At 41.1% G+C, this 12,619-nt stretch overlaps 3 protein-coding genes across 3 annotated transcripts; 1 reads left to right on the forward strand and 2 right to left on the reverse strand.

Annotated features, from left to right (window-relative positions):
* Positions 1–2,839: 2,839 nt before the first annotated feature.
* C922_03168 (syntaxin 7) lies at positions 2,840–3,763 on the forward strand (the record flags this gene model as incomplete). The annotated part of the gene is made up of 1 exon (XM_008818760.1): positions 2,840–3,763. The coding sequence occupies one exon, from the start codon at positions 2,840–2,842 to the stop codon at positions 3,761–3,763; it is 924 nt and encodes a 307-aa protein (XP_008816982.1).
* A 1,006-nt stretch (positions 3,764–4,769) lies between these two features.
* On the reverse strand, positions 4,770–7,065 carry C922_03169 (hypothetical protein; the record flags this gene model as incomplete). The annotated part of the gene is made up of 4 exons (XM_008818761.1): positions 4,770–4,859; positions 4,969–5,749; positions 5,856–5,995; positions 6,103–7,065. 4 exons carry the CDS (start codon positions 7,063–7,065, stop codon positions 4,770–4,772), a joined length of 1,974 nt encoding a protein of 657 aa, XP_008816983.1.
* A 1,743-nt stretch (positions 7,066–8,808) lies between these two features.
* Positions 8,809–10,052, reverse strand: C922_03170 (hypothetical protein; the record flags this gene model as incomplete). Its single annotated transcript, XM_008818762.1, has 2 exons — positions 8,809–9,251; positions 9,431–10,052. The coding sequence occupies 2 exons, from the start codon at positions 10,050–10,052 to the stop codon at positions 8,809–8,811; spliced, it is 1,065 nt and encodes a 354-aa protein (XP_008816984.1).
* Between the last annotated feature and the right edge of the window lie 2,567 nt (positions 10,053–12,619).

The raw sequence follows: 12,619 nt of genomic DNA on the forward strand, positions 1-12,619 counted from the left end.
TTATTTTTTTTTTCTTTTTTTCTTGTCGCTCTTTTCCTGTGTGTGTGCTTATCATCACGAGAAGCAGACAACTCATGGCTGCTGTTATGGAGAGTATCTTCAGCGCAATGACATTCTCTAGTAGAATATTTTATCTAGTTCAAATTTGATATTCATTCTTTTTTTTTTTTTTTTACTTCTTTTTTTTAATAAAAAAATTACATCAATGCAATTAAAAAAATGTCCCACTGTTTCCCCTTTGTTGTTTGCCCCATTATGAATACTTATTCCCCCCTTTCTTTCCACACATCGCTTAGTTTTTTCTTTGTTTAAAAGGGGATACAATTTTGTTTTTGTTTATCTTTAATTATTTATAAGAAAATTTTGTTTAAGGCAATTTAAAATTCTCCAAGTGATAAACGCAGCTGTGAAAATATTTTTATTTTGCGTACGTAGATTTACTGTACGCAGCAGAGGGGATGTGTTGTAGTGCACAAATCGGGTCACTTCTTTCACCATTGTGGTTCTCTCCAAAGTGCACACGGCAATTCGACAAAAAGTAACACTCCTTAGGAAAGGGGACCGCGCACATCGGCAGAATTTATGTGTATGCATACATACATGTACCACCTTCTCTTTAGACAACATAGGCCATCCCCCTTGGTCCCGCACCTAAACCGTTTTAACGTCATCTCGCAGTGGGGCCAGACACCGCCATGCTTCTACAATTCCACATGAACGTCATGAGGAAATGGAACTCTTAAAACAGGTCAACTTTGATACAGCGTAAATTTGCCCTCTCCGGTTATTTCCTATTTCGCGTTTTTTATGTGAACAGTTGTGGAGGGATGGGGACAAATACGATACGAAGTTTTTTTTTTTTTTGACTCAACTGTCCATTTTCACTTGAATGGTTGATGTGCCTATGTTTGTATGTGCAATTCGATCTCAATTGCATCCGCACGAGAGTGACAACTGTAATGTTATCATTTACAGAATGGTTTATTTGGAAATGTAGATGGGGTAAAATTAGTGACTTCCTATTTTCCCTTTTTCTTCAACAAATAGTTTCAAACTCCCTCTGCAGCTAATTTCTTTTGCTACACCAAAGTGAACAAAGTTAAGAAGACACAACTGTGGGAACACATTCGACGGACGGGGAGATTTAAGCTTCTTGTCATTCCCCCGTCAGTCCGTTGAGGACACCTAACTGTGACCCAACTGAAACTGCAAACTGCAGTAGCGCGATTATGCTTTCGTTTGATGGAATAACTGCGACCATGCCATATATTCTGTCCCCTCCCCCCGCGCCGTTCAGCGCCGCAAAAAAATTTCCTTCCACCTGTAGAAGTTAACCCGTGCAGAGGTTAACCAGTGGTCTCAAATAAGTTGCATTATGTTACATTTCATTACTTGACGGAAGCACACTAGCAGAGTTGTTTCGATTTATGTCTACATAGAAGCCTCCATTTTTTTGAAGCTCGCAAAACGGACAAATGGGAAAAAAACAAATATGACTCATCCATGCGTAACGAATTCATTTAGCAGCCCTTTAAGCAGCCAAAATAACTCAAAATCTGGGTACGTCTCCTCAAAATGTGCTTTTTTAAAGCAAAAAATTTCACAAATTTATACATGCGCACGCACGTAGTTGCTTGATGTACATACGGACACCGCGCTCGCCTTTCTTCCGTCCCCCCCATTTCGCCCATTCCCTTGTAATTTTTCCAATTTGTGATGCGCTTATAAAGCGTTTTCAAATCGCTTTCCTTTTCTATGTTGGCATTAGTTTGAGGGGCACCTTTCAAAGTTGTTCTGCTGCCCCAACTGTTGATTCCGTTTGTGTTCCTTTTTGTTGCTGATGTTTTCCGCGTTTCATTTTGCATTTCATTTTGGCAATCCCCCGTAGGGTAGATTTTTTCCTTTGGCCCACGCCTTTTTTTTCTCGCATATTTTATATTCCCTCTGGCAAAAAAAAAAAAAAAAAAAAAAAAAAAAATTAAATTTCACAGCGTACTGTTTTTTCCGTTTAAAAGAAAGAAGGCGAAGAAAATGTAGAAATGTAATTATTTTGTGATTAAAACTGAATTTGCCTATGTTTCCTTTTTTTTCCATTTCACTTCTCAACGTGAATTTGTTTCTCAAACTTGTGTAGCGCGCTACCTGTATTGAGGGTATATACTGCATGACGTTCGCCGCGCCTTCGTTTTGTTGAACTTGTGTTAATTTTGCTGTGTTTGGAATTTTTTCCCCCCTTTGGCAATTTTTCTCCCGTTTGGGAATTTTTTCCCCCCCTTGGCAATTTTTCCCACCCTTTGGTTAATTTTTTCCTGATTGTGTAAAATTTCCACCCATTGGGCCATTCCACTTGCGCATGCATCACCCGAACTCTTCGGCCCAGCAGTTCGCACAACCTCTCGAAGGGCAAAAATGACGCAGCGGGTTGGCATTTTACAAATCAGCACGTCGGCCAAGTGATCGAGAGTGCCAATCCACACATGCGCTGTGAACATTCGTACAAACACACGTATGTGAAAGTGAGGAAGTGAATAATTACACGTGCGGCGCAAAGACCCTTAGTCAATTCCCTCCTCCCCATGACTAATAATCATGTAAATTATGATGCCTTTGGAACAACAGTTAAAATGCACACGCGAATACATCCGCGCATTGGGGAAATTTTGCTTCGTTTAAACATATAGCAGACGCGCATCACGAGGTTTGTGTCTGATTGGCTACTCTTCCTTGCAAGGGGGAGTACCTGCGACTGCCTTGTGAGGACAGGACAAGCAAGCGGTTAAAGGGGGGAGCGCACGAAAAATAGTGGATAAACCCGCTAAACGGAGGAGGACAGGTCAAAATGTCGTACAAAAATTACTATAGCGAAAACAACCCACTCGCAGAGGAAGCAAAGGCAGACGACAATGAAAAAAAAATAAAAGACAACATCCTGTTGATCAAAAAGAATATGATATATGCAGAGGAAAATTTAGAAAACTTAAAAAATAATTTAATATCCAAAAGAATTATAGAAGCCTTGCATGAAGAAATTCAACAAATATATGTCAAGGTTATCGAAACAGAAAATTTATTCCGTGATTGGGAAATAAAGTTTGCTGAAAATCCATTCGAAAAACAAAAAAAAAAATATATTTTCGAAAAATTAAACATCCATTTTAAAAATGAAGTAAATAAATTGGAGAGCATATCTGTGAATGTAAAAAAAGCTGCCAACGAATTGCCCAATATAGAAAATGGCGAAATGAGTTATAGTCATATAAAAAATGGCAAGGGGAAAAAAATAAAAAATAACAATGAGAACACTTTGGGGACAAATCATTTTTCCAAAGATAATTTTATTCTCCATGTGGACGAAGATTTTGTCGACAATGACGATTTTCTTGACAATGATGATTTTATCGAATCCGCCAGTGTGTATGATTATGAGTTGGACCAATTTAACGAAAACGACCGCTTAATAGACGAAGAAATAGCCACACAGAAGTTCGAAGGAATTAAAAAAATTCAATGCCAAGTTGCGCAAGCACAAGAAGTGTTTAAAGATTTTGCACAACTGGTTTTTACGCAGAAGGAAAATATCGAAATTTTGAATAACAATATTTATGATGCCAATATAAATGCTTTTAACAGTGCCAAGGAATTAAAGAAGACGTATCATAGTGTGAAGCAGCAACGGCTGTCTTGGTGCCTGGTGGTCATAACGTTGGTTATATTTATCTATTTCATTTATTTCAAGTTGTTTCACTTGTCCGTGTTCAGCTAGAAGGGGTTGCAACGTGGACCTTTCTCCTGCTCAAGTGCCCACGGGCTGCGCGACGGACGTGTATCGTTGCAAGTGGGACAATATTCGCGCTGGCACCATTGGGTAGAGACTTGTCCCCTCCCCATGGCCATTTCGTTAAAAGTGAAAAGTAGCATAAACCGTTTGTTTATCTCGCGGGTGCACGGCAACGAAGCAGGTGTACATCTTTCCACCATGCTGTCATGCCGCATCCCCCCCCCCCCAGCGTTTTTTTTTTTTTTTTTTTTTTGTTTTTCCATTTTTAATTACTCATTTATTTCCCTTTTTTTTTGTTTAATTTGATGAATTTTTAATACTTTTGTAGTTTTTATGTATTAATACGTTCGCGTGAATTTGTACGTCTGATTGTGTGCCTCTTCGGGAGAGCTCACCCATGGGCATACCAATACGAATTCGCGTTGCGTGCAAAATTAAAACTCCTTTCGACAGGATAACAGAGATTATTATTTCATAAAATTGTGAGAATTTCCCCTTTTTGTAAAAGGTAGCCCCTGTGTGGAGATTGTCGGGGGGATGAAGGGTCCACAGTAATTATTATACCCCATGGGCAGGAATGCACGTACGGGCGTGTGCAGGGAACTTCCGCATTTTAATTCCAAATTGGTGAGAAACACAGGGAAGGAGTGCGCGCGGAGCGTTTCGCAGGTGATGAATGTTCACGTGTACAGTGAAACACTGCACTGCACTACTCAGGGTGAATGACCCGAATGCGGGGCTGCTAGGCTCACTCGCTTGACGCGATGATTGGGGTTATTCCCGCGTCTGTGTTTTCACTGGGGGGACTCCGAACCGAGAGGGTCGCTCTGTTCGTTCAGCAGTTCGAGCAGCATTCCAAATGAGTCACAAAAACAAGAGAAAAAAAAATGGAAGCAAACTGATGAGAAAACAAATTGGTGAACAAAGAAACTGGTGAGGAAACAAATTTCTGGAGAGACAAAATGGTGGGCATTCCAAGTGAATGGAAGCGCTACAGCCAGGGGGCCCAGCCCGGGTACAGCTGCGACAAATACTTTGCCGATTTGGACATAAAAAATGCGGTGAAAGAGCCCCTTCTTATCTAGCATATGTGTATAAGCCGCGCTGGGGGAATGGCCCCTTCTTGTGCTGCGGGCCATGCGGGCCATCCGCCTCGCACGCTTGAAGCGCCTGGCCAAGTCCCTCCGTACGAAGAAAAACGACGACAGGACGCTCTTCGCAGCCAGAAGCACATCGGAAGAGTCATTCCCATCATAGTAATTTTTGGGATTAAAATGGTGAACGTCATTGTTCGTGTGCAAATCTGTCATATAGCGCAAATTGTTCAATTCGTTGTAGTGTATTTTCTGAAGGTCTATTTCGTGGTGTAATTTGTGTATCCCTAGGAACTTTCCAGAAGGTTTTAATTTGTTTATTCTTTTTTTCCGCCATAAATAATTTGAACTTAAAATTTTGTTGCTCTTCCACTTTGTAATTTCTGCCCTCAAATTTGATAACCTTTTTTTTGGACAGAATGTGCGGCGCCCGCTTCGAGTTAAGAGTCTTTTCAGAAAATTTTCAATTTTTTCCTTTTCATTATGATCCACTCCATCATCCGAATATTCATTTGCAAAAAAAGGTACTTCATTTTTGTCCAATAAAAAATGCTTGGACATGTAAAAAGGTTTGTAAAAGTAGAGTTTTTTATTTTTATAAATATTTCGCGTTATTTTTTCCCTTTCGTAGGGATTTATTTCGTAAAACTGGTACATCTTTGTCACTTTGTCATATGCTTGCTTGGTATTAAATTTTTTTTTCTTCTCTGTATCCACGTGGGGGGTACCAGCGCACACAATGTTTAGGTACTTCTGCAGGTGATTTATTTGCTTCATAATTTCCCTCTTAATGTTATTTTTTCTCAAAATGTAGATTAAGAAGTCTGTGTAGTTGGACGCATTTCTTTCCTGCGAGGTGTGCCCCTCGCGCCGTTTCCTGTTCGTACGGGAATTAGAGGGGAGGGAAAATATGCCACACTTTTACAAAATGGGAAAAGTACGCATTGAGGCAGTTCAAAGAAGACCGGATAGGCAAAACGAACTGTGGAGTAATCTTCAGCGGTTCGTACAAAAACAGTTTGATGTAATGAATTAAAAATAGCATCATCAAGCATAAGTCTGCGGCATTGTCACTCCTTTCATCCATGTGCTGCAAGATACACCTCACCGTTTGGGAGTATATCTGCAGGGTTAGCAATTCCTCATTTTTGTAAAATATGGCGTCCAGTTTGAATTTAAAAAAAAAAACATTTTTGCGTTTAAAAATATAGTGCAAAATAGAGATATAACTTCTTTGCTGTATTTTTGGATAAACGAATGATGGTACTTGGCAACTAATGCAAATAAATCCAACGTGAGGAAGGTAAGATAATTCGCACAATGATGGTTTTGTAAAATTAAGAGTAATCCCTGGCAAATTGTTTCGAATAGGAAGTTTATTTTTTTATACTTATATTGATGGTACGCCATATATTCCCTGTCTACAATGGAGAAGCGCCTTTCTCTTGGTAGCTTCCATCTCCCCTCGGAGTTGTTCTTGCCCTGCGAAAACATCATCCTGGAAAACTCCTTCTTCCCCAAATTTAGCAACGTTAGGTAAAATCCCACGACCATACTGGTAACCTTATTGACGCTGAGGAGGTCACCGTCCATTTGATACCTTTCATCGATATACACATATAAAGTGTCATTTTCCAGATTCTCATTTTTTATATTGTACTTTTCCAAAAAGGTGTATATTATGTACACAATTATGGTCCAAACGATTTGAAGATTTTCTGATTTGTTATAAGTGCTACAACTTAGTAGAAAGAGAAACGGTAACATCTGTTCTTTTTTAATTTTTAGCTTGTCAAAGTGGGGAAAATTATTTCTGTTTCCACCTGATAGGTAGTCCCTATAAATGCAGTTTTCCTTTTCGTACCTTTCAAACTGTGTAATTTTTTCCCCCAAAATTGTTTCATCATAGGATAAATAGTTCCTTTTAAGTATGTAGAGTACCGCCTCCGTTAGGACTTTTAATTTTTGGGTGGCTGTTAGGAACAGATTCAATCTGTTCATCTGTATTGCTTCTATTGACTCATCGTTAATTCGGGTGTACGTAAGGACATGGTTAAAATAGAAGTAGCAGATTGTATGCTTAACGTACTGTGTGTCCCACGCTTCGTCCATTTGCAAAAGGCACTCTACGACGCGTCTAACCTGCGCTAAGTGTTCCAAAATGTCGAGCCCTTTCTGGTTTGCATTTTTCATAGTACATACGCAGTAGAAACAGGAGAGGGAGGGACACCAGTCCACAGGCGTGTACAACCAGTTTGAGCTAACCCTTTCGTAAGGAGTGGGAAGGAAACATTCATGCGATTTTCCATTCGATTTTCTTTCTACCAGGGAGTCGGGTATGGATCTAAATAGGCTCAACTATTACATGTTTGTGAATGTATTTATATGCCTGGGGTTCACTCCTTCATGTGTAGAGACGCATCATAACGCGGGTGGGGGATATAATGTCCCTATCGTGAAGCCGTCAAAATGGGAAACGAGACAAAAAAGGATAAAGCATGATTACGATTACCCTTTGTGGGTGGTAGTAAAACTGGTGATGCATCGCTTCATCGAGCTGAGGAGGTGAAGGTCCATTTTGCAAAGTTCGTAAAGGGGAGTTTACGTGGTGCGTCTTGGCATCTACTCCCCTGAAGTTCCTTTCAACGTTCCGTCGGTTTCTCGTTCTGCAGTTTGTTTCTCCGATTTTGTGTTATCACTTTTTTATGCTTCTCCAATGTGACACCTTCCACTTTGACACCTTGGCGAACTTGCCTTCTTTCCCCGTTCCTCTAAAAAAATAAAAAGGAATTTCCAAAAAAGCGGGGCCATTAAGCGCGCGTTTGTGCAGCATTACCCTACGGGTTAGCAAGTTGGAAAAGGCATTAAAAAACGGGAAAAAAACGGGGAAAAAATGGGAACAAAATGTAAACAGAATGGAAACAAAAATCGATAAATGAGTGGGGAAAAAAGAGAAACACAAAGGAGCTACATCCCGTAGAGGGCATATCTACAAAGCAAAGCACAAACACACGTGTGTATACATATATGTTTTGCCGCATAAAAGGCAGAAGGGAAATTGTTTTTTTTGCCCAGCTGACACGTCTATATATATGCATATATCTGTACGCAGGTACAAGTTTGCACGCAGTGGCGGAAGAAATGCAGCATGTGCCCCAGGACGTTTCCCGTCAGATGACGTGCCTTGGCTCATGCTTGAAGCGTTCCACGTGCTCGCATTATTTGCACAATATGTAGGCACTATCTGGGCACTACGCAGGCATCGTATGTTATGAGCTGAACCAGTTGCTTTCCCAATGGGTTACCCACCAATCGTACCAACATCACGGTGGGGGGTCGGCTCAGGCGTAGAGGATTCCAATAGACGTCCCACGGACGGGTGCTTGTAGAAATGTGCCACCTTTTTCGTGTGGGGGGAAATAACTCACTTGGAATATCAGCCAACATGTGAAGCAACTCTGTTGGAAGGTTTTCCAAATGGGCAAAATGGTGAAGTTATTTTTCGTTCGCACAAAAAAAAAGTTGCAAAGCAGGAGCAGCAGTGGTTACAAAAATGGACCCCTCTATAGGACACTCACATAGGGAGTGGTGTACCAACGGTCGGGGAAAAGAAGACGGCGTAATCGTAGTTGCAATGATAGCTGCAGTGGTAGTTTTAATCGTAGCTGCAGTGGTAGTTGTAATCGTAGCTGCAGTCGTAGCTGCAACGTAGGTCCAATCGTAGGGAAGTCAGGGGGCGAAGCAGTCCCGGTCCCTTAGGAACAAACGCGCGATGGGGCCAATTAAAAGAAAAGTTCCCGTTCACGGGGGTACACATGTACATATAAATACATTTCGTTACTCCCGTATTTCGTTACTCCCGTATTTCCTCACTCACTTAATTCCCTACGTTCTCACTCCCTTATTTCTTCCCCTTTTTAGCTGTGCGCGTGTCCCCTAGAGAAAGTTCTTCTTAATTTTGAAGGGGAAGCCCATGGTGCTGCTGAGAAAAACGGACTTCAAATTCTTCGAGTTGAAGTGAAAAAATTCCAAGTTGTCCAAATGCTCGAAGAGGTGGCAAATGTTTTCTCGTATCTCATCATTTGACATGTACACATCACCCACATTTAAATTTAGCGTGTTTAATTTGTTCAGCTTAAAAATGTACGAATTGCCAAATTTAAAGATCTTGACGTGCTTCTCGAGTAAAAATTCACTCACCAATGTTCCTGACTTTTCATTTGGCATAAGTCCTTTACTTCCCACCTCCTTTCCAACACGAGCCAACTTGTGTATCACGTCATTTGTGCAGAGTAAAAAATTGTTATTTTTTTTCTTCAGCCTGATTTCTCTTTCTTTAATTTTGTTGATCAGATCGTCTTCCCCAACGACGTCGGCACCTGGGTGGTTCACATGGAGAGGGTGGAAATGTGAAATGGGAGTGGCGGCATAAGCGTTTCTTTTTTTACGGGCGTCCTCTTATGTGGCCACCAAATACGTGGGCACATTGCGCAAAAAAAAAAAAAAAAGAAAACGCTTTTCTGAGGCGGGTATATGCGCGCTGGGGTTGACAGTTTACCTGAGTCGGTGGCCTTTTTCTGAAGGTCCCTGTTCGTCACCACGTATACTTTTTTTTCCCTTTTTTTTTTCAAGTTATGTGGAAATGTAATGAACGTCTTTAAATTGTCATTTTTGTTCATATTGGACCTCTTCTGGTTAAAGGACAGGTATATGTCGATACTTTCGACAAATTTATGGACAGCCAACGTTTTTATTTTCTCGATCGCTTCGTTAATTGCATATTCGCTGTGTTTATTGGGTAAAATGTCCAGAAAATCTTTGTACTTTTTTAGTATCTTTTTTTCTTTTTTTTTTAGCTTGACGCGTTCGGTTGGCTCAACGGGGGGTGTTGGTGCAATTTGTGTCCCCCGATCCAACTGGTATGCTTGCCCCGGTTGATGTGCCTGCTCCAAATGCGACGGAGGGAACTGTGGACGTGGTGCCGCGCTACTCCTCGCCGACAACGGAAGGCGCCTCCTCTGGATCGTCCCCTCCGTGAAGACGCCGCTAAAATTACTCCAATTGCTTATGTCCCTACCGCCGGTGCTACTTCGAACGTAGGATTCCGTACCAGGGCTCAGCAATAAAGTGTAAAAAAGAAAAAACTCTACAAGCAGTTTATACCCATTCTTTTTAGTCATTATTTTTCAATATATTTGTAAAAGGAATATTTCTTCAAATGAGGAGGCGATTTTTTTCAACGTCGTCGTTTTGCTAAAATGGAAGGGGTGGTGAAATTGACAAAATGGAGTGGTAACTTATGCTCAATGGTGAACACGTCATCGTGTTGGCATAAGGACGCGTTCAGTGTTATGTTTTTGGTTCCAATTACATCTCATTCGTAAGACCAATACATATGAGCTGCACAAATACCATCCCTTGGTAGGGTACTGGCACAATGTGACTTACTGTGGGGCATAAACCTCACACGCTTAATGGGTTCACCTCTTCCCGTCCTCCAGACGTATACTTAAACGTATATTTGCCTACCCTTTGTGCGTAACAACAATCATTGGAACACAATCACATTCGTTGTTTTTTTTTTTTCTTTTTCTTTCACTTTCTCTTTGTCCTTACCATGGGAAGGGAGAACATGTTAATTTGGTGGGGAGTTACATCTGAACGGGTTTTCTCTTTTTGGTGAAGGCGGTCTATCAGTGGTCGTCATTGGAGCTTCCTCTTTCGCTGCTTTATTCCGTAGAGATGTGGAAGCCCCTTTTCTACGCGAGCGTTTGTTGGCATATCTCTTTCATGTTAGACGCCGATGTGGGCCGCATGAGTGGGGGTTCGCATGCGGGAGAGCATAAGAATGGGCAAAGTAGAGAGCATACAGATGAACGGATTCGTGCATTTCTAACTCACGTATGCACTCAATTCACTCTCAGAATGGCTCAGCTGCTGCGCAATCCCCAGGCAGTCTGCGTGCCAGTCCCTTGGGATGGAGAGAAACAGAAGGGGGAAACCACTAATACACTCCAAAATGTACCCTCCACAAGGTGCATACATATACACACGTACGCTTAGCACAGAGCGCCAATATTCTTAATTTTGTTCCCCCACGAGTGGGCACGTTGAATACATTTTTCAAAAGGCAGCAAGGAAGGAAAAAAGCTTGGGGATGGCTTGGGTGACAAAAAAAAAAAAAAAAAAGAACAACTCTTCCAAATGTATCCCTTAAAAAGGTAAAAATAAACTCAATCGCTTAAAAGTGTGAAGCGGCGTGTGGCAGTGACGGGAGCGAAAAAAAAAAAATTCAGAACAGTGTATTACTTCCTGTACATTGTACATTTTTCCCTCTTTAAAAAAAAAACATCCCTTTCGTAGTTTTTTTTTTTAAGCTCCATGTATTGCTAACCCGGCATGCGGGAACATATCAGGGGAATTTTTTTTTTTTTTTTTTTTTACTAATGTTTTTTATGGATAGTATCTGAATATATTCGTAGGCAAAAAATGCGCCTACTTATACGTCTGCTTCCTAGACTAGGTTGGCATGGTTGCCATTTTTTGTGGCCAACAAATTGAAACCGGGTTAATACACGCAGCAGTACCTTTCCCCTCTTCATAACCCACATAGAAGAAAAATTATAAAAAGGAGTTTATTTTATTCTTTATTTTACTTTTTATTTTTTTTTTCTTATATGCATATTATGTATGTAACTTTTCGTGCAGAGTGCATCTGACTAATCGAGGTGAAAATAGAGCTGCCCCAATTTTCTTTCGTTTGGCCCATCCCACATGTCCGTTGAGGCGAACACCCCAAGCTGCGACGTGTCCCATTGGTAAAGCGTAGTTGGGTGGTGCACACGAAACCGCGATAAGCATCGCCATCATTCTGGAGAAAGTCTCTTCTGTTTCTATACATGGGGGGAGAAGCGAAAAAAAATGTCCCATCCTTGAAAACAAAAAGGGAGGAAAATTGGATACGCTCATTTGTAGTTCAACGTCTGCTATACCAAGGAGCACATCATCCACCCCTCAAGGGGACACGCAAAGAAGAAGTTCCTTGACAGTCCAATTGGCCATACAGAAATGATCGATTAAATCAATCCTTTTTTTTTTTTTTTGGGGAGGGGTCCATTTAACGAAATTGCAAAATTGTACCATTCCATATACACACAGAATTTTCAAAGGGGATAGAGAAACAGACAGCAATTACAAGATAACAGAAGTGTTATTTACTCACCCCACTTTCCACATGCAGGCGATCGAAGTATGTGTACGTAATGCCACAATTAGGTAAACATGGTTTGGGGAAGTGATGATCAGAATATATCGAAGCACAGATTTAAGAAAAAAATTGAACATCGTCAGAGCCACGGTTCTTCGTTCATTCGAAACTCCAAGGGGAAGAAGGGAAAAAAGGAAAATTTCCCCCGCGTAACAAAGGAAAAGAAAAAAATCTTGGAGTTAAAAAAGGTAAAGTGAGGGAAACGGGGAAACTCCGTCGAAGGAGACTGCCACCCCCGTTGGCTGCTCGTGTTGAAAGGGGCAACTCGCCCACGTGCCTCTCGCACGAGATGTGTATCACTACGTACATGTGCATCTTATATGCACATGTGTACACTCGCCTTGGTCCTCGAATGGTTGCATCGCGCTGCACGGGGGTATACTTATATATGTTTACGCACACGTCACCGCTTCGATTTTCACTCCGATTTTCGCTTCGATTTTCGCTTCAATTTTTTTGCGGCCTCCATTCAGATAGACA

The sequence above is a fragment of the Plasmodium inui genome (genome assembly GCF_000524495.1).
Source record: "Plasmodium inui San Antonio 1 unplaced genomic scaffold supercont1.12, whole genome shotgun sequence".
NCBI lineage: Eukaryota > Apicomplexa > Aconoidasida > Haemosporida > Plasmodiidae > Plasmodium > Plasmodium inui.